The 25,326-nt window shown below is 40.7% G+C and overlaps 2 protein-coding genes across 18 annotated transcripts in view; one reads left to right on the top strand and one right to left on the bottom strand.

Moving 5' to 3' along the window:
* Nucleotides 1-3,295: 3,295 nt before the first annotated feature.
* Nucleotides 3,296-8,398, bottom strand: LOC124627791 (NLR family CARD domain-containing protein 3). Its single transcript, XM_047154544.2, has 4 exons — nucleotides 7,454-8,398; nucleotides 5,927-6,100; nucleotides 5,166-5,336; nucleotides 3,296-4,776 (listed from the first exon to the last, which is right to left on the bottom strand). Exons 1-4 carry the CDS (start codon nucleotides 8,371-8,373, stop codon nucleotides 4,770-4,772), a joined length of 1,272 nt encoding a protein of 423 aa, XP_047010500.1. The 5' UTR covers nucleotides 8,374-8,398; the 3' UTR covers nucleotides 3,296-4,769.
* A 236-nt stretch (nucleotides 8,399-8,634) lies between these two features.
* The window catches only part of LOC108264472 (protein NLRC5), a 94,340-nt gene continuing 77,648 nt past the window's right edge, over nucleotides 8,635-25,326 (top strand). For 10 of the 17 annotated variants that reach the window (XM_053678284.1, XM_053678272.1, XM_053678266.1 and 7 more), the window contains exons 1-14: nucleotides 8,635-8,786; nucleotides 12,149-12,272; nucleotides 12,912-13,022; nucleotides 14,813-14,923; nucleotides 15,850-15,907; nucleotides 16,403-16,601; nucleotides 16,870-18,631; nucleotides 18,822-18,995; nucleotides 19,209-19,376; nucleotides 20,163-20,333; nucleotides 20,938-21,114; nucleotides 21,576-21,761; nucleotides 21,942-22,115; nucleotides 24,152-24,319. In XM_053678284.1, coding sequence (XP_053534259.1) covers nucleotides 12,202-12,272; nucleotides 12,912-13,022; nucleotides 14,813-14,923; nucleotides 15,850-15,907; nucleotides 16,403-16,601; nucleotides 16,870-18,631; nucleotides 18,822-18,995; nucleotides 19,209-19,376; nucleotides 20,163-20,333; nucleotides 20,938-21,114; nucleotides 21,576-21,761; nucleotides 21,942-22,115; nucleotides 24,152-24,319 — 3,530 coding nt within the window. In that variant the 5' untranslated portion in view covers nucleotides 8,635-8,786; nucleotides 12,149-12,201. The remainder of the gene's footprint in view (nucleotides 8,787-12,148; nucleotides 12,273-12,911; nucleotides 13,023-14,812; nucleotides 14,924-15,849; nucleotides 15,908-16,402; nucleotides 16,602-16,869; nucleotides 18,632-18,821; nucleotides 18,996-19,208; nucleotides 19,377-20,162; nucleotides 20,334-20,937; nucleotides 21,115-21,575; nucleotides 21,762-21,941; nucleotides 22,116-24,151; nucleotides 24,320-25,326) is intronic. The other 7 variants (XM_053678281.1, XM_053678285.1, XM_053678276.1 and 4 more) reach the window with 5 other exon arrangements.

The following is a 25,326-nucleotide window of genomic DNA, read 5'->3' as shown; positions in this document are numbered from 1 at the left end:
TCTTTGAAAAAATACATATGACTCAGAATCGACTCTAAGATTTCAGTACAGTCCTGTGAGTCAAGGCACACATGCGTACGCTTACATATACGGTCTATGACACACACACACAATAATAATACTGTGGCTGTACACTCATAATGATTTAAAATCATGCAGACTGACAAAGGAAATGACTAATTGAGGGGAATTAATTTTCAGAGCATGTTTAATCTAAACCCACATATTACTTAACATCCTGCACATCAAACTTCATCCTGAATGAGCTCGGGACTATCCAGTGTTAGGAGTCTGTGTTAGAGCAGGAAAAACAGTGTGTAGTCCTACACATCGCTCCAAATACTGATTAGAGGACAGTTATTACGTTCTCAGGAATTTGAAACTGAAGGTATGGAGCCAAATCTCTCAGAAGAGCCATGAATTGCACTTCCTGTTTATATGGGATGGCGTTTCTGATTGGCTGATGATAGTGATATATGTCACATTTACGTTCAACTACCTGCTGATTATTAACACTCCTGTGAAACACCTCAGCTCCGACTGTTCTTTGTCCAGTTTCTCTAATTGACTTTCCATGGACTTAAACATGGCCAACTCGAGTAGGCCGCATTTCACCAGTCCCTCTCTTCCTCTTTATCTCTGTCCAGTTCTCTCCCTCTGAGAATTCTTCCTTCATTCCTGCTGATTGTTAATGTTCTCACTGGCAGGATTGTTATTTCAGTTCTGTTCTGAAAGCTTTGATTTGAGTTTGATCAAGTCTTCATGTTTTCTCATTGCTTTATGCTTCAGAAATGAATCTGCATGTATAGCAAAACCTTTCTTTTATTGAATAGTGAAATGGTTTGAGAGATTTGATTCATTGAATCGGCCGGACCACTTCAGGCCACTTTATGATCACATCCTAAACATAATGAATGTAATACAGTCCCCTCCAAAACTATTGAAACAGCAAGGCCAATTCATTAGTTTTTTTGCTAAAGACTGAAAACATTTGGGTTTATCTGTTCCTTTACTTTTGCTCGACTAAAAATGGGGGTGGTCTGATACAAAAGGTTCTACGTTTTATGTTGTTTAACACATCTAGATGTAAATACCAGGGTTAGAAATAAAAGCTGAAATCCAAAATACTCACATCATATCTTTTGATCTCAAACCCAAATGTCTTTGGTGTACAGCAAGATTATTTATGGTATTTGATAGACATCCTTATCCAGAGCAACTTACATTTATCTCATTTTTACAGCTGAGCACTTGAAGGTTAAGGGCCTTGCTCAAGGGCCCAGCTTTGGCAGTGTTGGGATTTGAACTCACAACCGTCTAATAAATAGTCCAACGTCTTAACCACCGAGCTACCGCTGCCTACAAACGCACTGCCTGAACGAATGAACAGCAGAACCAAATAGTTTCTGAGGTGACTGTATTTATTTATTAGTGTTTTTATTCATGAACTTTCCTCCCAAAGAAGCCAAACTTACTACACAGAGATTCATGAAAAGTGTACTTAGACCTGAACTTATTTTATGTTGTTGAGCTTTAGATGAAATGAAATAATAAGATCAGTCATGTAGCTCCATAACCATAATTTCTTACGTACACATGTGGAAATCGTTCACGCTGTTAATGACGTGCGAATATATCAAGTGCACTTTAGTTACTAATCAGCAGCACCTCAGTGGAATAATAATAATAATAATAATAATAATAATAATAATAATATTCTTAAGTCCTCCAAATACCTGTGTAGATAAAACCATGGCTCGATAAAGAATCTGTCACATTTGTTTTGGAGACTTTTCTAGAGTTTTGCTCTACCCTGTCAGAGTTTCGCAAATTTAACAACCAAAAGCAATTAAAACGTTCCCAATTAAAACACGTCTCTCGTTTCTCGCTCATTTGAAAGGTACTCAAAATCATCTACTTAATAAATAAATAAATCATTCATTCGTTTATTCATCTCCAGTAAATATGATCAAATAAATAGCGATGGTCCTATGGTGTTTTATTTTATTTATTATCACTGAAAATACCATGTCATAGATCAGAGGCAGGACAGATGTAATACGTTTGGTAAAGAGTGTAAAACAGAAATACTGGGCCTTTTTCACACTCGCAGGTTTTTGCTGGTGGAAATAGAGTTTGTAGGGTAACGAACTTCACTTCTGGTACAACAACAACAACAACAATGGCCAAGTCGAACACTGTTTATGAGCCGTGTCGAAGAAATCTTGCGAACTGCAGCGGAAGGAAAGAAACAGCTTGGAAGATCAGCACAAGTAGAGTTTGGGGAAGAAATAAACTGCAACCACAGTGAGTAGAAATAGCGAACGAAGCGAATCTGTCAGAGCTTAGCCGTGAGATCGTGCCGCTCTTCGCTCCTCCTCATCACCCGGAAGCACTGAGCTCTGACTGAACAAACAGCAACACTCATCATTCTAACTATGATTTAGTGTGAACTACTAATACACATTGCTAACTTTAGCAAAAGGTGCTATCAGTGATCATCTATCCACAACCTCTCCCTGATAAACGAGAATGGACTCTTGCACAAAGAACTGAGATCATCGTTGCGGAGTTCGTTACCCTGCGTCTACGTACTTCCGTTTTTTTGTGTGTGTGTGTTTTTTTTTTTGTCAAAAGGGCCCATCATGCATAAATAAACAGCGGTATAGTAGTGAAAATTTGACTAAAGTGAACTTAAGATGATAAAGTAAAAACTGCTAAGCTATATAAACACACACTTACACATCTTATATCAGCAGAACACAAACTACATCACATCACACACTGAGTAACGTACGGTTATACAACACAGGAATGTATATCTACATAATAGTCAATATCTTACATTAGGAATGAGTGCATGCATCATTTTATTATACATCATTATGAGATGTTAAGTCTATTCTTACAGACCGCTGTCTTGTGTTATGAATTGTAGATGTATGTATTAGATGAGTAAATATTAATCAGATCTAGATATGAGATAATAGATGTATATAATAATGAGAAAGATGAGATTCACCTTCACAGGTGCTTTATAAGTGCGCTATATACAGTAGTGTATGATAAACTGTAGTAATATAGTTAGATGATATTTGTTTATGATTTTATACCAGATTTTGGTGCTTATATATATATATATATATCTAATAATGATCCATTTCTGATTGTTCACTCTTATTCTGAAAGCAAGCAGATTAAACTCTGAATTAGATTGTGGTGGAAACTATTTCCTCTCTTTTATCCCTACACCTTTTCTATCATTTACTGCGCAGGACTAAAGAAATCAGGTCTGTTTACTTTCTGGATCCTCCAGATTAAATTCATTCGTCTCCAGAAACACGTCAGGACTCCATCAGACAGCTCAGAATATTCGTTTTTAAATCCACTAACCTGCTACTGCATTTCATTTCCATAAACCTGCTGTTCGAGCTTTGATCGACTCATCAGTACCTACAGCACGTTTCCGTCTGTTACTCTGTGTACGACAATCTGCACTTCCTGTCTCCTCACATGGACTCTCCTATCACACAGGACTCTACTAACTAACACCTACAAGATCTTTCATTACAAATGTGATTTGAAAAACACCCTAAAAACCCCTAACACGTACAGAAAGTTGCTATTAGAGTTTTACATGTGAGCTCATTTCACATATTTCATGGGTTTTCTTTTTATCTCTTTCACATAAAACGACATAAACACCTGAAGTGGAGTCTTTACCCATTATTGGGAACCGCCCAGCATGGGGCTTTAGGCAGCAGGTGGCTTCTGCCCAACATCAGGCTTCTTCCCAAACTCAAACTTCTGCCCAGGCATAGGATTTTGCCCAGCTTCAGGAATCTGAGCAACCAATCGCATTTGTCCAATATCAACCTCAGGTTTCTGTCCAGCATGTGGCTTTGCCCAACCGGGGGCTTCTCCACAGCTAGGGCTTTAGCCAGAAGGAGGCATACTCAAGATCTCTGCCCTTCATTGGGCATCTGACCAATTGGGAACTTCTGCCCGACCTCAGACTTCTGACCAATCAGGACCTTCTGCCTGACCTCATAATTCTGCCCATCCATGAGCTTCTGATCAAATAGGAGCTCTGGTATTTGACCAACCTGCTTAGCCATGGCCTTCTGCTCAACATGGCTACCCAACTAGGGGCCCAGCATAAGGCTTTATCCGACAGGAGAACTTTGCCAATTACAGATCATTGACTACTTAGACGTGTTTGACCAACATGGAACCTCTGGCCAAACTGGGGTTTCAGCCCAGCAGCAGGCTTTTTCCTAGAACGGGACTTTGTGTGGGACATCATGTTATAAACAACAGTGGCTTTCATAACATGGGGGTTTTGACATTGTGTGGCAGCTGCACCCCACTTACACCTGAAGCTAGATCTAATCTAATCACAGATATAAAATAACATGAAATATGAGAAAATACATGTGAAAGGCATCAGACATTAGTTCAAGTGAATTTTTTTTCTGTAAGAGCTCTCACGTCACACTAACTCACGATCAACACACTTTTAACATCAAACGCAGGCAATTAATCACAATTTCCATTCATTACTTCACATCCAAATTCGTTCATGAAGCGAAAAACTCAAACTCTCGAACTAGTAATAAATACACAAATCTTCTACAACCAACAACACGATCAGTAGCTAGGTTTAGTGTGTCAGGAATGATGATGGATCTAGGAAAGTGTGTGTGTCTGTTCTGTTAGTGGTTATCTTCATGAGACTTCATCCTTACACCAGGTCAGGTCTGAAGATCTCAGAGCCTGTAAGATAGAGAGAATTATTAGACATCCATACACGTTATCTTAATTTATACACACAGCACTGCTAAATCCTGGATTGTGATTGGTCAGAAGGTGTTGATTAGTTTTCTTTAACAGCAGCTCAGACAATAATTGTAGGTTCAATTTCAATTAAATTGAAAAATCATTAATACGTCAACCTCAGGTTTCTGCCTAACCTGGGGCTTCTCTGAAGCTAGGGCTTTAGTCAGGAGGAGGCAAACTCAGACTTCTGCTCTTCCTCAGGCATCTGACCAATTGGGAACTTCTGCCCATCTACAGGCTTCTGCCCATCCACAGGCTTCCTAACCCTAACCCATTAAGATGTTGTTTGGGAAATGTTTGTAGCAGTTAATACATCAGTAACTCACTTCAACTTCGCCAGTGTGAACTTTTCATCCTCCTTTATTTCAGAGAGCAGCTTCACTCCCTGTTCTCCTAAATCATTATCTCTCAGATCAAGCTCTCTCAGCCGTGAATTTGACCTCAGAGCCTCAGTAAGAGCCACACAGCCTTCTTCTGTAATGTTACAGTTACGCAACCTGCAGGAGAAAAAGTCCACAAAGTCATAAAGTCATGTCTTTGTTGTAGTATTTATCAGTATTTTTAGGTCTAAAACCACTGTGTGATTCTGTTTTAAATTTTAAATCACTGGCCCCACAGCAAAAACTATTCAGGAAAATAATTCATATACAAACATACTTGTGTAGACCCATCATCTAAAATAAATCAATACGATATTCAATTTTCTATTTTTTGTTCACTGTCTGTGATCAAACTAGATAAGGTAGTACTTTCACTAGTAGTAGTAATCTACACAAGGTTTTCTCTGTGAGTTTGTAATTACCTGAGATAAGTCTGAGAGAGAAATATTACGACCTAGGTTTGTATAATACATTTCCCTGCCCAGTAGAGGTCACATTCCTCATAGTTCTATCTATTTTCTATACCACAGCATCACAACCGAGCTTGGAGCTATCCCGGGGAACTCGGGGCACAAGGCAGGGGGCACCATGGACGGGGTTTCAATGCCAATCGGCCACTTGCCCGAGAATCACGTGTTACATGTCACCAGTCTTTTTGTCACTTCTTGCTTGATTTGATTTACACAATAAGAAAACCAAGATCTTACCTTAGGATCTCCAGTTTACAGTGTGGACTCTTCAGCCCAGCAGAAAGCCGTTTGACTCCTGAATCCTTCAGTTTATTATAACTCAGGTCCAGCTCTCTCAGACATGAAGAAACTAAGCTGAGAACTTTCTCCAGAACGTCACCGCTTTTCTCTGTGAGATTACACTCACGCAGCCTGGGGCAAAAAAAAAATGAGCAACACATATCACAAGTATTTAGATATAAATTCACCTAAAATTAGATTTTAAAACATTTTAATATAGTTAAGACCATATATTGCCTGATGGTATTTGTCATCTTGGTAAGAAACCCAAATTCTATAAATATGCAAATGATATCATTCCTTATCCTGTTAAAACACTGCTGGGATTGTACTTTTTTATAAAACAATTAACATTGCCCAGTCTACTAAAACCGAAAGACGAACCATTTACCCGAAGAATGTTTGAATGACCTTACTGAGTTATAAGTTATAAGTAGTAGCTTCAGTGACTATGTTTACATGGACAGCGGTAATCTCTTTATTGACGTTACTCTGAGTAAGATAATAATGTGATTACGGTGTTTACATGAGTAGCTTTTAGAATACTCCTGTCATGTACCTGTTTTATATGTTATAGAACATAATTAGATTAACAGCCCGCATCATTACGTCACCGCACCACACCGTCCGACGTACCTCGAGAATTTCACGTATCAACATACAGCTCGTCTTTGTTATGGTACCGTATACAGTTTGGGGTGTTTTTATTTAAAATTTTTATGAACGCTATACGTGCAAATAGACGACTGTTTGAAGCCATGGGCTGCGTCCCAAACCACGTACTTACCTACTGTATAGTAGATGATATACATGTATTTCGCCTGCTACAGGCCTATAGTAGGAAAGTACATGGTTTGGGACGCAGCTGTGCTCTCTTTTATGCCATAAAACAGTTGAGCACTGCTGTGTGTGTACGTGTCCTGTCGCACAATGCAGTGAAAACTCTCACACGACGTTAATAGTGTGATTAAGGTGTTTACATGTCTGTAATGCACGTCGATAATGCGACTAAAACAGGAAATACTCCACACGTCTTAATTCCATTTGTGTTTACTTCGAGTATGACTTTAATCAGATTATGGTAATTGAAAATTGATGTTTACATGGTAGGTTCTTAATCAGAGTATCATCTTAATCGGATTAAATGGTAAATGGCGCACTTATATAGCGCTTTTATCCAAAGCGCTTTACACTGTGTCTCACACTCACACACCAATGGTAGCAGAGCTGCCATGCAAGGCACTAACTTGGCATCGGGAGCAACTTGGGGTTCAGTGTCTTGCCCAAGGACACTTCGGCATGTGGAGTCATGTGGGCCGGGAATCGAACCGCCAACCCTACGATTAGTGGACAACCTGCTGTACCACCTGATCCACAGCCGCTCAATAGTAGATTATTGTTGTCCATGTAAACGCACTGAGTGTTACTCATGCGAACAGATTCATGCATGAACTAAAATCACAGAAAAAGCCAGGAGAAACTTACACAGATTTTCTGGATGCTGTGACAACTGGGCTCAGGTTCTTTAAACACTCATCTGATGCTGCATATTTCTGTAGGTCGAACTCTTCCAGCTCCTTTTCTGAGTTCAGCAACAAAAAACCCAGAGCTGACCACTGAACTGGAGAAAGTCTGACTCCATGGAGGCGATGATCTGCTGATTTACTCAAAAAGGTTTGGACTTCCTGTACCAGAGACTGGTCATTCAGTTCATTCAGACAATGGAACAGATTGATGGATTTGGATTTCGATGGATTCTTCTTGATCTTCTTCCTGATGTATGTGGTTATTTCCTTGTTTGTGACAGCAGCATGTTTTCTCAGAGAGCTGCGTCCTGTCTCGGTCAGTTGGTCTTGTAAGAGAACTGAATTGGACTCCAGTGAGAGACCCGTAAGGAAGCGGAGGAAAAGGTCCAGATGTCCGTTCTCACTCTGTAAGGCCTTGTGTACTGCTGCCTTTAGAAGGTCTAACAGTGTTGCTTTGCTGGAGAGGCTGAAGATTCCAGGGGTTTGTTGTTTTGAGAGTTTTCCGTTGATACATGAGAGAAATGCATACACAGCAGCAAGATGCTCCTGAACACTCAGATGCACAAAGCCGTACACCTTCCCCAGATGTGAAGTGACTTCCTCGATAAAGATCTGAGTACAAACTCCTGAGTACACCGTGGCCTCTTGGACATCAATTCCACACTCAATGATGTCTTCCTCGTAGAAGATCAGGTTTCCTTTCTCCAGCTGCTGGAATGCCAGCTTTCCCAGCTTAAGTACAACGTCTTTAATCTCTCCAGGATCCATTTCAGGTTTTTTGTACTTTGGGGATCTACGCTTGATCTGTAAGATCAGGAAATGTGTGAACATTTGAGTCAGGGTCTTGGGGACCTCTCCAGTTTCTGCTTCACTGAACATTCCCTCGAGAACAGTCGCTGCAATCCAACAGTACTTGTGGACAGTGGACTTAGAAATGTCTCTTTTTTCATATTCTACCCAGCTCTTTATGATTCATGTGTGTGTGTGTGTGTGTGTGGGGGGGGGGGGGGGGGGGGGGTGAGAGAGATTTTACACTGTAAAAAGAGAGAGAGAGAGAGAGAGAGAGAGGTAGATGTTACACTGTAAGAAGAGAGAGAGAGAGACTGAGAGAGAGAGAGAGAGATAGATGTTACACTGTAAAAAGAGAGCGAGAGAGAGCGCGAGCTGTTACACTGTAAAAAGTTGTAGTTGAAACTCCGCCTTTTCTCCACCGGAAATGACTCAAAAGTCAAAGTGAAAGCAGATCATTTTTGTGTCGAGAAAAACACGATGCTCTTTGGAACAGAATCGCAGTGAGTACATGAATATAAAGCTGTAATATGTCAGTTTTAGGATTATTTACTAAATGAAGAACATTTCTGTGTTCACTTCCACAGTTGACTTTAATCTTTATTGAATAACGCGGTGTGACGCAGTAACTTAACCTGAGGGAAGTTAACAGACCCGTGTGTCCTGCTGTGTTTCTTACACACAGTGTGTAAAGTTTACAGCTGTTATTTATTAAAGAGGGAATAATATTCATATTCATTATAACAATTCCTGACATATTTCCACTCTCTCTTCTTTATCTCTAACACACAATAAGCAGAAATAAACACGACACCACTTCCTGTTTAGATACAGCACTCGGCGCCATTTTAGACTGAAAAGTTGAAGGCCTCTGAATCAGCGGTTCTCAACTCGGGGCGCAGGTTGTTTTCAAGAAACATAAACACAGACACGGCATCATTTCTGTACTCGGTGTATTTGATTGCATTTCAGATAGAATGTGCATAAATAGAAAACCCCGTGTTTCCTCTCCTTCTGTATTTTCTTTTTGCTGGGGAGGGGCGGAGCTTAGCGGCCTTTTATCTCGCCCTCAGTGCAGACCAGTGTTCCCAACTTAGCGACTTCAGACCCCTTTAGCCACGTTTTTGCAACAACAAAAAAAGCACCTAGCGACAAATTTAGCTACTTTTTGGAAAAACCTTAGCGACTTTCTAAACATGGCCGGTACTATCCTGCAAGCGCGAGGTCTTGCTTTCCCGCTGCACTCTCTCCTCTCTCTGTGTCTGCTCTGTTCAGTGAGGAGCTGAGAGCCGCAGATTTAACAAATACAGTCAAGCCGTGCGCTGCGTACAAAACCGCCTGCTTACCTACTATATATAACCAAAATACGTGTTACACCTACTATATATAACCAAAATACGTGTATTACACCTACTATATATAACCAAAATACGTGTATTACACCTACTATATATAACCAAAATACGTGTATTACACCTACTATATAGTCACCAAAATACGTGTTTTTCATCTACTATATAGTCACCAAAATACGTGTATTACACCTACTATATAGTCACCAAAATACGTGTTTTTCATCTACTATAGTCACCAAAATACGTGTATTACACCTACTACATAGTAACCAAAATACGTGTTTTTCATCTACTATATAGTCACCAAAATACGTGTTTTTTATCTACTATATAGTCACCAAAATACGTGTTTTTCATCTACTATATAGTCACCAAAATACGTGTATTACACCTACTATATGGTCACCAAAATACGTGTATTACACCTACTACATAGTAACCAAAATACGTGTTTTTCATCTACTATATAGTCACCAAAATACGTGTATTACACCTACTATATAGTCACCAAAATATGTGTATTACACCTACTATATAGTCACCAAAATACGTGTATTACACCTACTATATAGTCACCAAAATACGTGTATTACACCTACTACATAGTAACCAAAATACGTGTTTTTCATCTACTTGTAACCAAGTGGTAAATGGTCTGCTTATTTTGTTTCTTTCCTTACATTGTACTGAAATCTTTCATTGATTGGATTAATATCGGATTATTGTTGTAAACGTACTGATTGGCTTTGTGTGTAAGAGTGTCTTAAGTAGTGTGGTGTGATTGAGATTGTAATTGGGAACAGGTGTGGATTAGTTCTCAAGAGGTGGTGATATGACAGTGTGTAGCTTTGGGAGTTGTAGTCATTGGCCATGTTTGTAGTTCATGGTGCATTCTGGTAAATGGAGTCGCCACCCCCTCAAGTGTGCCAAGTGCCAAAAAACACTCCCTCCCCGGAAGGTCCTTGCCCTCTGGGCAAAATGTTCACACAGCCCCTCAGGTTCAACAAGTAGCAGGTTCCTCGAAGAGCAGATATGAGACTGGGGCTGGTTTGGCAGTGTCATTAGGCAAGACCCAGGCTTGGGAAGTTGTGTCGTCCGCTTTAGAGGGGGGCTTGACTTGGTAGGCTGTCTCGTCTGCCTTTCTTGTGTGTGGAGCGATGTCCTCCATGCTGCGCGGAGGCAGAACGACGTCCTCAGTGGAGGTCACTCTCTTGGGAGGCTGCCTCATTGACCTCGGACAGGAACTTGACTTGGGAGGCCACCTCGTGGATGGGAGTTCTGGAGCTGAGGTTGCCATGTTGATGTCCGACAGAAGTTCAGCAGGTCAGACCACCTCGTAGGTCTCATGCTGGAGCTCTGGAGATGAGATTGACTTCTGGCTGGAGCTCGGCGGTTGGACTGACTCGTGGGTCTCAGGTTGAAGCTCTGTTCTTGCTCTCTTGTGGAGCAGTTTGTGGGAACTGCATTTGAAACGTTCCATTTGAAATATGTGATATGACACATATAAGCAATAGGAGAACTGTGCCTTAATTTCCTTAAGAAGTTTAATACAGGTTTATGAGTTGTTTTTTACTTAAAAGTGAAAATGTCAATTTTGCCAAAAAGGTGATCATGACTGGCCTGGTTTCAAATTCAGATCAATAGCCTTCCAGCGGTGGGTGAAAAAAAGATCAACATGTGGAAATTATGATTATTGCTAACCAACACAATCAGCTACAACTTCATTGTCTTCATAAATCAGTGCTTTTTAAGCCCAGAGAATCCATTCATTTCTGTTGACATGTACATAATATCATCAAAAGATTCAGTGAATCTGGAGAAATCTCTGTGCACAAGAGACAAGGGTGAAAATTGACATTGCATGCCCGTGATCTTCGGGCCCTCAGGCGGCAATGCATTAAAAATAGGCCTGATTCTGTAATTGAAATCACTGCATGGGCTCAGAAACACCTCCAGAACTCATTGTCTGTGAACACAGCTTCCTTCTGGGACGACAGCCATGCAGACCAATTTGATGCAGTGTGCGGCGTATGGTCTGAGCACTGACAGGCTGACCCCCCCACTCCTTCAACCTTTGCAGCAATGCTGGGAGCACTCATAAGTCTATTTCCCAAACACAACCTCTGGATATGATGCTGAGCACGTGCACTCAACTTCTTTGGTCGACCATGACATCGACATTTTCCCTTAGGGGTGTACTCACTTTTGTTGCCAGCGGTTTAGACGTTAATGGCTGTGTGTTGAGTTATTTTGAGGGGACAGCAAATTTACACTGTTACACAAGCTGTACACTCACTACTTTACATTGTAGCAAAGTGTCATTTCTTCAGTGTTGTCACATGAAAAGATATCATCAAATATTTACAAAAATGTGAGGGGTGTACTCACTTTTGTGAGATTCTCTGTGTGTGTGTGTGTAATTAATAAATAAAATTGGGGTTATACAGTGTATACTGTATATATTAGTAATTTATTTATGCCAATTTTATATTCCCCTGTTGTTATCTCAGCAGGACTCAGCTAAACTAATACTGAGACAGCAGACATTAGACTTTCTGAAATAATGTCGGGGGAGTGTGAGGAACTCAGAACATCTGAAATGAGTCATCAAGAGGAGCAGCACAAGATACAAAGGTAAACATGTAGAATGCAAAAATGTGATATAATCTACTGATACCTTTGATTGTTCTAAATTTTAAAAAAAGGAAATCTACATGCACTAACCTAAATTTATGACTGATGTGTTCAAAGTTCTGCATCGAGGAGGGTCTGACTGAAATATTGTATAGAATTTAATGTTATTATTTTTTTTAAAGCAGTGTTTAAAAAATGTTTAAGAAAAAAATGAAGAATGTGTATTGTGAGAAGCTTAATATATGGTCAACAAATGGGACCAAATCTGAACACTAGTAGTGAACTAGCAACATACTGGTAACGGTTAAATGTGAGGGTTTTACATGTTATGATCAAATGTATGTTAGTAGGAAGTATACGAGTGTGTTAAAAAAACAAAAAACTGTTAAACTGAAAGAACAAGTCCGGAAATCTCTGTGAACAGAACCGAGACCAGTAGAGTTGCGTGATAAAGTCAGAGTAATGTAATAATTAATGACTATTTAAAAAAGGAGAAAGGTGAAACAGAGACGTCTGATGGCAGTGAGGGGAAGTGCCAGGTTTGGATCTGTCTTTATACAGTTTGAAGGGGTTTAGCATCATGAGGTCTCTACAATTTACTACATTAACTGCTTAAATACCTTTCTTTCTGTTCTTCAGTGGAATTAAGGAAAGGTCAGTTTCTCCTGTATCCAGCTGTGTGTCCTGTAAGAGTGACCACTCACTGCCGCTTCCTCCTAATTTTAAAGGTGGACCATCCTCTGTGGAAAGGTATTCCTCTTTCTTCTTCTCATTCAGTTCTCTGAACATCTTTAGAAATGACTCCAGAGAGGAGAATTGATGTTAGCTTCAATATAATGTTATTTAGTGCTGAATTTACTTGATTTAATATTAATTAGTAAATCTATAATTTACTGGTATCATATTCACAGCTCGTATTAACTGATAGGAAAATTTGTTCTAGTAGTTTCACTATTCATAATAATCCCCTAATAATAATAATAATAATAATAGTAATATAATAATAATTTTCTTGTTAGGTGATGTGGAAAAAGTATGTGAACCCTTGAGTTAATGACCTCAAAAAAGCTCATTGGAGTCAGGTTTTAGCACACCTGGAGTCTGGTTAAGAAAATTAGTTTGGAGGTGTGGACTACAGCTGCTTTGACTGATAAAAACCCCTCAATTTTTTGGAGTTTGCTCTGCACAAAAAGAGCATGCCTCGCCAAAAAGAGCTTTCAGAGGATCGACGATCAAGAATTGTTGATTTACTTAAAGCTGGCAAGGGTTACAGAGTGATTTCAAAGACTTTAGGAATTCACCAGTCTACAGTTCGGCAAACATTCTACAAATGGAGACTCTTTGGGACTGTTGCTACTCTACCAAGAAGTGGGCACCCAGTCAAAATGCCACCAAGAGCACAATGAAGTCTCGTCAATGAGGTAAAGAAACAACCCCGAATAACGGCCAAAGATTTGAAGGCATCATTGGAACTGGCGAACATCTCTGTTCATGAGTCTACAATACGCAAAACACTGAACAAGCAGGGTATCTACGGCAGGACACCGCGAAGGAAGCCACTGCACGCCTGAAGTTTGCAAAAGAGCACATTGACACTCCACAGCGGTATGGGCAAAATGTTTTGTAGACTGATGAAACTAAGATTGAACTATTTGGAAAAACCCCACAGCACAACCTCTGGTGTAGAAAGGGCACGGCCTATCATCATGAAAACATCATCCCAACCGTAGAGTACGGTGGAGGAAACGTCATGATTTGGGCCTGCTTTGCTGCATCAGGGCCTGGCCAGCTTGCAGTCACTGAGGGGAAGATCAATTCCCAAGTACATCAGACAATTCTTCAGGATAATGTGAGAATGTCTGTGCGTCAGCTGAAACTGTGTAGAAGTTGGGTGATGTGATAGGACAACGACCCAAAACACCGGAGCAAGTCCACAACAGAATGGCTTCAGAAAAACAAAATCCGCCTTTTGGAGGGGCGGAGTCAGAGCCCAGACCTCAACCCAATAGAGATGCTATGGAATGACTTGAAGAGAGCCATACACATGAGACGTCCAAAGGATATGACTGAGCTAAAGCAGTTCTGCCAGGAAGAATGGGCTAAAACTCCTCCTGAATGATGTGCAGGTCTGATCCACAGCTACAGGAAGTGCCTGGTTGAGGTTATTGCTGGGGGGTCAACCAGTTATTAATTCTAAGGGTTCACTTACTTTTTCCACTGCCATTTTGAATGTTGAATGAGTGTGTTCAATAAAGACATGAAAGATCAGAATTTTTTTGTGTTATTCTTTTAGGCACATTATATTTGTCAATAGTCCTGACTTAGATGAAGATCAGATCACATTTTATGACAAATTTATTCAGAAAACCTTGAAACTCCAAAGGGTTCACATACTTTTTCTTGCCACTGTATAGCAGCATTATTGCTTTAGCAGCTGATTAATAATTATACAGTCTGAGGGAGTCAGGAAGCATCCTGAGATCTGCATCACAGTGTTTTGTAGATAGAATCGCTAAAGCAATTTTTCCTCTACTCTTTAGTGGAACTGTGGAAAGGTCAAATTCTCCTGTATCCAGCTGTGTGTCCTTTAAGAGTGACCGCTCACTGCCGCTTCCTCCTAACTTTAAAGGTGGAACATCCTCTGTGAAAAGGTATTCCTCTCTTCTTCTCACTTATTCTAGTCTTGTGTCATGTAGGTTTAATATACTGTATGTGCTATGCCTACACGTGAGTGCAAAAGTTAGCACCCCTGTGGTTTCTGGGTAGAAAAGGAAAAGTTTGTCAATAAGGGAATCTGCCAATAGCCCTTGGTAAACTCCAGGATAGAATAAAAACGAGCTGTACCCAGGCGTTCCAGAAGCTCGTCAGTACAAGGCGTGACTGAACACTCAGGCTTGGGCTGTTCCAGCTACTGCAGGACAGCTTTATTTAATGCTAATATCTAGCATTTTCACAACTCATTCTGAACCACTTTTCTTTTGTGTTCCTGTAAGCAGTACGGCTGGACACACACAAAGGGGGTGTGGTTAGAGGTCAGAGGAATCTGTGTTCTGTTCCATTAGATCAGTGCAACACCCAAACCTAACCTAGTGTCCAAATTGCTCCATACGAGGATTAGAGATGGTGTCCAAATGGGTTCTGAGTGAGATCCACTGTTTTTGCACTGAGCCACAGCTCATCTCTCTCTGCCACCATCATTGCCAGAGCAACAGGAACCACCACTGTTTGAGGAAATTGTGGTGGTGAATCTACCGTATTTATCCCCTCTCATAGCCGTCTTCCCAAAACCAACATGTGACCTTGAAGGACTCTCGCTGCTTGGCAGTAATCATAAGTAATTAGGAGCTAGAGGTGAGAAGGTATACAAGTGTTTTATCTCCTGGTGCAAATTGTCCCAACTGGAAACACACATTATAGTGCCATTGCTGCCTTTCCTGTGCCCGAAGCCAGTTCTCCCATGATAAGAGCTGAGTGTGTGTGTGGAGTTTCAGGGGTTCAGATATCACAGCTGTGTGGATCAGAGCTGTAGGATGTGTGCTGAGGTTTACAAAAATTTACAGTGTTTGTTTATCCACAGAAACCAAAAACGGAAACCAAAAATCGACTGCAGAAATCAGATGGAGTCCATATTCAAGGTGTGTGTGTGTGTGTGTGTGTGTGTGTGTGTGTAATTAATATACACTTCTTTAGAAATAAAAAAGTAGATTAAAGTAATTTACAGTGAAGTTTATAGTAAACAGTTTACAGTTACAGCAGCATTATGTGTAATCAGACAAAAGTACATTTCAGTCTGTTTTAAAGTTACAGCTTTACCTAAGACGTGCAAAGTGCTGACACTGGAGACTCCTTCCATAAATGTTTAATAAACATCTCCTTAAAGAAAACTTTACTATATTAACAATTACTCATATTTTAAAATCTATTCATGTGGAGCGTTCTCCGTACAAGTCCCTGTAAATCAGCTGTTACTATAGAAACATATTAGAATGAGAAAATGAATCCAGTTAACACCTTCTGACCAATCAGAATCCAGAATTCACCAGCAGTGTGGTATAAAATCATATAACAGATTATGTAGCATTTTTATTGATTTATTTAGTAATTTGATGTTATTGTGTTGTTTAAATCAGGAGCTGGAGCACAAAGTCATCACTCTGTTGAAGAATGAGCTGAACAGGTTCAAGAAGCTACTTAGTGCTGATTTCCCAGCATGCTCTGAGGAGGAGGAGGAGGAGGATCTGCACTGTTTCAGAGAGGGTGTGCTGAAGATCACACTACACATCCTGAAGAACATGAAGCAGAAAGATCTCGCTCACACACTGCAGATCAGTAAGAGCTTTAGATTATTACAATATTCTATCACTTTAAATTACACACTGTTCCACTGGTCTATATTTTCACACTGATTTTTATCCTAATGAATACAGTTTTTAAACAAATAAATGACCAAGAGATAATCCTAATGTTTTGGTTCTTTTACATCATATTTATGTATTTATTAGGAATGAATTCCAGTTTGTGACTAATATTGATCTTCACACTGTGGATAGTATCCATACATTACAATAATGACCATCACATTTTTCCTGTTTGTTAGAGCTGGCCTCTGTGTATCAGCGAAAGCTCAAATCCAGACTTCTAGATAAATGTAAAAGAATTAATGAAGGAATCTCACAGCATGGGACATCAACACTTCTGAATCAGATCTACACAGAGCTCTACGTCACAGAGGGTGGGAGTGGAGACGTCAATAAAGAACATGAGGTGAGACAGATTGAGACAGCGTCCAGGAGACCAGCAGCAGAGGAGACACCCATCAAATGTAATGAGCTCTTTAAAGACAAGTCCATCAGAAGTGTGCTGACTAAAGGAGTAGCTGGAATTGGAAAAACAGTCTCTGTGCAGAAGTTCATTCTGGACTGGGCTGAAGGGAAAGAGAATCAGGACGTCACCTTCATGTTTCCACTTCCCTTTAGAGAGCTGAATTTGGTGAAGCTGGGGACCTTCAGTCTGATGAGCCTTCTTCATCAGTTTTTCCCTGACATTAAGGACTTGGAAGTAATAGACAGTGACACCTACAAAGTCCTGTTCATCTTTGATGGTCTGGATGAGTGTCGACTTCCTCTAAATTTCCAGAAGAATGAGATGTTGAGTGATGTGACAGAGTCAGTCTCAGTGGATGTGCTGCTGACAAACCTCATCAAGGGGAATCTGCTTCCCTCTGCTTACCTCTGGATAACCACTCGACCAGCAGCAGCCAATCAGATCCCTCCTGAGTGTGTAGCCCAGGTAACAGAGGTACGAGGGTTCAGTGATCCTCAGAAAGAGGAGTACTTCAGGAAGAGGATCAGTGATCAGAGCCTGTCCAATAAAATCATCACACACATGAAGTCTTCCAGAAGCCTCTACATCATGTGTCACATCCCAGTCTTCTGCTGGATCTCAGCCACTGTTCTAGAGAGAATGTTGGGTGAAGCAGAGATTGGAGAGATCCCCAAGACTCTGACTCAAATGTTCACACACTTCCTGATCTTTCAGATCAAACACAAGGAACAAAAGTACCATCAGAAATGTGACCTCGATCTTCCCCAGACCAGAGAGAGTATCCTGGCAGTGGGAAAACTGGCTTTCCAACAGCTGGAGAAAGGAAACCTGATGTTCTACGAGGAAGACCTGAGAGAGTGTGGCGTTGATGTCAGAGAAGTGGCAGTGTACTCAGGAGTGTGTACCCAAATCTTCAGAGCAGAGTCTGGACTCCACCTGGGGAAGATGTTCAGCTTTGTGCATCTGAGTGTTCAGGAGTTTTTGGCTGCATTATATGCATTTCTCTGCTTCCTTGACAAAAACCCAACAAAAGAACAAACCACTGATCTTTCTGGTCTTCTCAACATATCAGAAATGTCTGACTTCCTCAAGCGTGCAGTGGATCAGGCCTTACAGAGTGACAACGGACACTTGGATCTTTTCCTCCGCTTCCTTCTGGGCCTCTCAGTGGAGTCTAATCAGAAGCTCATTCGAGGTCTGCTGACACACAAAGGAAGCAGCTCTGACTGTCAGAAGGACATAGTTGAGTACATCAAGTCCAAGTTTGAACACAATCCATCTCCAGAGAGATCCATCAATCTGTTCTACTGTCTGAACGAGTTACATGATGATTCACTAGTGAAAGAGATCCAAAGCTACATGAGCTCAGGACGTCTCTCTGAAGCTGAACTCTCACCTGCTCAGTGGTCTGCTCTGGTCTTTGTGTTGCTGACATCAGAGGAGGATCTGGAAGTGTTTGAGCTACAGAATTTCATAAAGTCAGATGAATGCTTTAAGAGACTGCTACCAGTCGTCCGGGAAGCCACAAGAGTTCTGTAAGTAAAAGCTGTTTCTCTATTAAACTCAGTGTTTAGGAATGAGAGGAGCTGTTCTGAGTGGATTTCACAGCAATACGCCTAACTACTCTTTATAATTTATTCATCCTAAATAGGAAGCGTTGTTTCTGATACTGGTACCGATACCATCATCTGATACATTTTCTGATGTGACATTTTCTCCTTTCAGGCTCAGCGAGTGTAACCTGACAGAGAGAAGCTGCTCGGCTTTACACGCAGTTCTCAGCTCAGAATCCTCCAAGCTGACTGAGGTGGATCTGAGCAGTAATCCTCTGGAGGACTCAGGAGTGAAGCTGCTTTGTGCTGGACTGAAGAGTCCAAACTGTAACCTGGAGAAACTGAGGTCAGTTCATCTCTCCTATTGAGAGAGAGAGAATGTTTGTACATTATACAACATCTCTAGCGTTACTTGTTGCAGAGCTGCCAACATTACTAACAAGAAACTCACAGCAGGAAAAACAGAACATGATGGGGGTCGGTGCTAAGAGCATGAACTATAAAAATGTATCTGCAGAAGTGGAATAATAAGCAAGGATTTATTTTGTCTTTTGTGTAGACTTTCAGACTGCAGTATAACAGAGGAAGGATACGCTGCTCTGGCTGAAGCTCTGAAATCATCACACCTGATAGAGCTGGATCTCAGAGGGAACGACCCTGGAGCATCAGGAGTGAAGCTGCTCACTGATGTACTACAGGATCCACACTGTACACTGGAGACACTGAGGTGAGCAAATTATACAAAACAAATACGTTATTATCATTATTATTGTGAAGAAAATATTCATGAAAATGTGTTCATGATTGTGTTACCATTAAATATTAAATATGTTTATGATTTAGATGTTACGCAAGTACGTGTGTGGTAAATAGGATCTGAATCTGGCCTGCAGCCTCGTTTCATTTGATTCACATAAACTAATAAAATACTGAAACGGCCTGTAACACACTACTGCTCAACACTGTGACACTATTCAGAATTCACAGCAGACCTGTAGTGTAGCGACTGCCATTGTACAGCGTGCACTGACTCCTGTCACAGAGCTGAAACACAGATTACAATCAACACCTGTGTGCTGCTCTTTATATCACTCACACTCACGTCTAAAAACCAGTCGTGTGTTGTGTGGCAGTGATGTGACCTGAAATTCACTTCTGAGAGATGAAGAAATATACAAAATAAAGATTGATATAACTGATAGAACATTATATAATCAGTATAAATGTTAATACCTAATAGTGTGTACACTTTAATATGTTCTTTTAGCCCTTCTTTTCCTTAGAAACATCCTATTCTATTCTTTTCCCTAATAATCCTATTCTAATGATTTTACAGTCTAGGTTATTTGTGGTAATTGACAGAACATGTTAAATAAGTAAAATAATATATAAAGACTTCAGTTACGGTCCTTCAGGGTCTCACAAAAATACTGATGTGGCCCGGGCACAGTTTGAGCCTGACCCCCGACCTACACCTGTAGGTGTAACTGTATTGTGTGTTTTTTCTCTGCAGTCTGTTGAAAAGTGAGGCAGAGGAAGCCTGTGCTTCTTTAACTGAAGTTCTGGGTCCAAACCCTTTACTGCAGAGAGAACTGGATCTGAGTGGGAAAATATCTGGAGACTCAGGAGTGAAGCAGCTCTCCGCTCTACTGAAGGATCCACACTGCAGACCTGAGAGACTCAGGTGTGTGGTCTGATTTCTGCACCTAATCTTATTCTCTTTGGCAGTAGTAGCAAAGGAGGTGGAATGACATCACTTTAAACATATTTATAATATTCAGGAAGGGATTAGTCATCATCAGAGTAGTTAGGTTTGTGTTTTTTGTTTGTGTAATGTTCTTCCCAGTTTGGTCACCTTCCAGTTCTAACCCACCAGATAGACACATCTCCCCTATCACATGACAGCTTAGCTAGTTTCAGGCTAACAGGTGCCGTCTCCCAGATACGTGAAGCCAACCAAATCTTTTCAAACTGCTGCTCATGCTGTGTCATAAGGCAGCGTAACACACTCAGAGGAAAGTGCTATCTGCCCTCTTCCGCATACACGACCTCACAAATGCCCACGATTGGCTAGTGTCACTGTGATTGACAGGGGAGAGACAGTATGCCTCCCTCCCATCCTGAGAGCATGGCTAGTTTTGTTCCTTTGGCTCCCGTCCACAGATGGCTGTGCATTACAGAGGTTCAATCTCTCAGTCTTGTGGTGTTAGGGTGAGCGCTTTTCCTGTTGCACCACACAGGAGCCCATGTTACTGTTTTTAAACTAAACATTTCTCCTCTTCCTCCAGACTTTCAGACTGTAATATTAAACAGGAGGGATATGCTGCTCTGGCTGAAGCTCTGAAATCAAACCCCTCATCACACCTGATGGAGCTGGACCTCAGAGGGAACGACCCTGGAGACTCAGGAATGAAGCAGCTCAGGAATTTAATAAATGATCCAAAATGTAAAATGAAGACACTGAGGTGAGTTTTTTCCCAGAATTTGTAAAATCCAGCCTTAAGTTCTGAGTAATTTCTGTTGATTAGTAACACTGGTCAGACTGCTTCAGTTTCTCTGTTTACACCACTGTATAGCTGATCAGTACATATCTCTGAAGAACAAACACTTTGCCACGTGTACATTACATACAGTACAATTCTTTTCTACTAATCCTCCACTGCCCCAAGTGCACTACACACGTACACGCTTACATGGACTTTTAATATTTTTTAATTACTTCATTTTATTCCAATATTAATTCCAATTATAAACCAAAGTAAGATATTTTAAGCAAGAAAAGTGCTGAAGTAAGTGTACTAATGTTTAGTAGTAGCGTTAGACCATTTCCACCATTGTGGACTGGACATTTACTAAATAAAAGTACCACTGCATTGGTGTAAATATAATTAGTGTTAGCATTTCTCTGTTCTTTCTCTCTCTACAGGTTGCTGAAAAGTCCTGATGCACAGAAAGCTTATGATCATCTGAGTGAAGTTCTGGGTATAAACCCGATACTGCAGACGGATCTGGATCTGAGTGGGAAAATAGAAGGAGACTCAGGAGTAGAGCAACTCTCTGCTTTACTGAAGGATCTACTGAAGGATCCACACTGCAGACCTGAAAAACTTCAGTAAGGAATTGAATGATGTATAAATCTGTGCTGAATGGTTTGTCTTTAGGTTATCAATCATTCATCTAGTGTCCATGTCTTTTTCAGTAGTGATGAGTAGTTTGAGGAGAAAAGACCTCCCTCTGCTACAGAACTGCTAAAGAAAAACCCACAGTTAAGTGTGATTAATTGTGCTTTCAGGCTCAGTGAGTGTAATCTGACAGAGAAAGGATGTTCAGCTCTGCTCACAGCTCTCAGATCAGAATCCTCCACCCTGAGGGAGCTGAATCTGAGTAAGAACAGGATTCAGGATTCAGGAGTGAAACTGCTCTCTGCAGAACTGAAGAATAAAGACTGTAAACTGGAGACTGTGAGGTAACGTCTAATACACACTTCATCCGTTATCCAGATGCTGTGATAGATCCACTTTAATGCAGCAGCAGGGTCATGCGTGAACAATCTTATCTATTAGCTGTGAGATTGTTTCACAAGAGCCTCGTTTAAATATACCACGTTCTTACTGTTTTTACAGCAGGTGCTACATGAGCAGTTACAATAGCAGGCTGATGGCTGGCATAGCAGATCACTAACAGCCTTCTACAACACACACATTCGCTAGAAATCTTTACTAAAAGCAGAAATGAATAGCAGTGATGGACAGAGAAGTGAACTGAATAAAGAGGTCTCAGTGTGGAAAACTGTCGTGTAATGACAGACACGTAATTACATGTAACACTCCTACAGTTATCTAAATTATGTACATCTTTTATTGTTGTTGTTTGTTTGTTTTAGTTATGTTCATTTTTTTGTGATGCGAGTGTAGAGGAGTTTGTGTTAGTTTAGTGTGTGCAGGTGTGTATTTTTATTCTGTTCCTGTGCACACAGGGGCGCTCTGCAAGTCCCGCACATACACAGTGTTTGTCAGGGATTCCCTTGTTTCCTTCTTCCTGAAAGTGAAGACATGTAACTGATACTTATTGTTTAAGTAATTATCTATTACTAAAAAATAATGTATAACTGATCAACTAAACTAAACTAAATAATTACCCATAAATTTATTTACATGTCCTGAGACAGATCTGTGCCTTCACAGAAATCCTCTTCATCTGTTCGTACACAGACACTGGAGCGCCGGACTCACACTACATGGGTGTATTTGGGAGTCACACTACATGGGTGTATTTGGGAGTCACACTACATGGGTGTATTTGGGAGTCACACTACATGGGTGTGTTTGGGAGTCACACTACATGGGTGTATTTGGGAGTCACACTACATGGGTGTATTTGGGAGTCACACTACATGGGTGTATTTGGGAGTCACACTACATGGGTGTGTTTGGGAGTCACACTACATGGGTGTGTTTGGGAGTCACACTACATGGGTGTATTTGGGAGTCACACTACATGGGTGTATTTTAGGAGTCACACTACATGGGTGTGTTTGGGAGTCACACTACATGGGTGTGTTTGGGAGTCACACTACATGGGTGTATTTTAGGAGTCACACTACATGGGTGTATTTGGGAGTCACACTACATGGGTGTATTTGGGACTCACACTACATGGGTGTATTTGGGAGTCACACTACATGGGTGTATTTGGGAGTCACACTACATGGGTGTGTTTGGGAGTCACACTACATGGGTGTGTTTGGGAGTCACACTACATGGGTGTATTTGGGAGTCACACTACATGGGTGTATTTGGGAGTCACACTACATGGGTGTATTTGGGAGTCACACTACATGGGTGTATTTGGGAGTCACACTACATGGGTGTATTTGGGAGTCACACTACATGGGTGTATTGGGGAGTCACACTACATGGGTGTGTTTGGGAGTCACACTACATGGGTGTATTTTAGGAGTCACACTACATGGGTGTATTTGGGAGTCACACTACATGGGTGTATTTGGGACTCACACTACATGGGTGTATTTGGGACTCACACTACATGGGTGTATTTGGGAGTCACACTACATGGGTGTATTTGGGAGTCACACTACATGGGTGTATTTGGGAGTCACACTACATGGGTGTATTTGGGAGTCACACTACATGGGTGTATTTGGGAGTCACACTACATGGGTGTATTTGGGAGTCACACTACATGGGTGTATTTGGGATTGGCAGTGAACAAAAGTCTCAGATTTCAGACACAAAATGAATTATAATGATGTGCTGTTGTGGTTTTATCATAATGTTTTCATCATGTTTTCTCCAGACATTGGAAAAAGTCTAAATCAGAAAATTATCAGAACAATTTTCTAGTGTAGAAAATTATTTTAACCATCAAAAATTAGCAAAATTATCATTTGTTTTTATTTACTCACATTTATTTTTTGCCCAGAATGAGAGAGCTTTTGTACATAAAAAATCAAGACATTTATCTGTACTTTTATCCTCTTAGACTTTCAGACTGCAGAATAACAGAGGAAGGATACGCTGCTCTGGCTGAAGCTCTGAAATCATCACACCTGATAGAGCTGGATCTCAGAGGGAACGACCCTGGAGCATCAGGAGTGAAGCTGCTCACTGATGTACTACAGGATCCACACTGTACACTGAAGACACTGAGGTGAGAAAAAAGATCTAGATAACCATTAACAGCTATATTTCTATCACTTTAGCATTTAGCATTAGAAAATGATTAATTGTGCTGAATGATTTAATTTGAATGATTTGATGTCACTATATCACACTGTAATGTTAAGTGGGTTTGCTGATTATCCAGGAAACAGCGCTGGATAGAGTTTTGTGCTTGAACAGTTATAAACAGTAACAGTAAAGACTGATAATGAATATTTTATTAAGAAATGAGGATTAGTGTGCACTGATTGTGTAACAGATATAGCTGGATAAGGATACACACTGAGAACACAAACTGAAGCACAGCTAAAGCACATAACAATCAGTTCCTTATTGCTCTCATTACACAGTTATTAACCTGCTGATATCATTTTTCTCTACAGGTTGTTGAAAAGTGCTGATGCAGAGGAAGCCTACAAGTGTCTTACTGACATTTTCAGAAGAAACCCCTTACTGCACACGGAGCTGGATCTGAGACACAAGACACCTGAACACGTCAAAGTGAAGCATCTCTCGGCTCTGCTGCAGGATCCACATTACAGACTGCAGAAACTTAGGTAAGGAACAACTATAAACATATAGATCTGTATTTCCATGCATTACTGTAATTAGCTGGTGTGTGGAGTGTGTCATTAACAGAGAGCACAATGGCCAACCTCAGCGTGTGAAACATTATTAGCAATATGATTATTAAGAGAGTGTGAGCTGCTGTGAATTGAAGCGTCCATGTGCGAGTGTCGTTCTGTCTGTGCACTCTCAGCAGGATCACATGATCACACTTCACTTTCACTCGCTCCATAAACTACTCACTGAAGATGAGAGTTAACATAGTTTTTCTTTCTCCATTTTCAAATACGTTTCTTGGAAGAACCTTTTTTTGTGGACGGGAGACCAATGTGCAGAGAAAAAATACATTTTCTAAAACATCTATATACTGTATGTGTGGGCGGGGCCTTGGAGTAGGGTAGGATGTGAGTATAGCCCTATTTGGATGGG

The sequence above is a fragment of the Ictalurus punctatus genome, chromosome 4 (genome assembly GCF_001660625.3).
Source record: "Ictalurus punctatus breed USDA103 chromosome 4, Coco_2.0, whole genome shotgun sequence".
Classification (NCBI taxonomy): Eukaryota; Metazoa; Chordata; class Actinopteri; order Siluriformes; family Ictaluridae; genus Ictalurus; species Ictalurus punctatus.
The sequence above is the reverse complement of the archived record's forward strand: the minus strand, read 5'-3'. Positions and strand labels throughout refer to the sequence as shown.

Bases quoted from the DNA above. Each gene is read 5' to 3' on its own strand.
- LOC124627791 (XM_047154544.2), bottom strand. From the start codon at position 8,373: ATGTTCAGTGAAGCAGAAACTGGAGAGGTCCCCAAGACCCTGACTCAA. The intron at 6,101-7,453 runs GTAAGTTTCTCC...TTTTTGCCCCAG, and splicing joins ACAGCATCCAGAAAATCTGT to GCTGCGTGAGTGTAATCTCA. The intron at 5,337-5,926 runs GTAAGATCTTGG...TTTCTCCTGCAG, and splicing joins TGTAAACTGGAGATCCTAAG to GTTGCGTAACTGTAACATTA.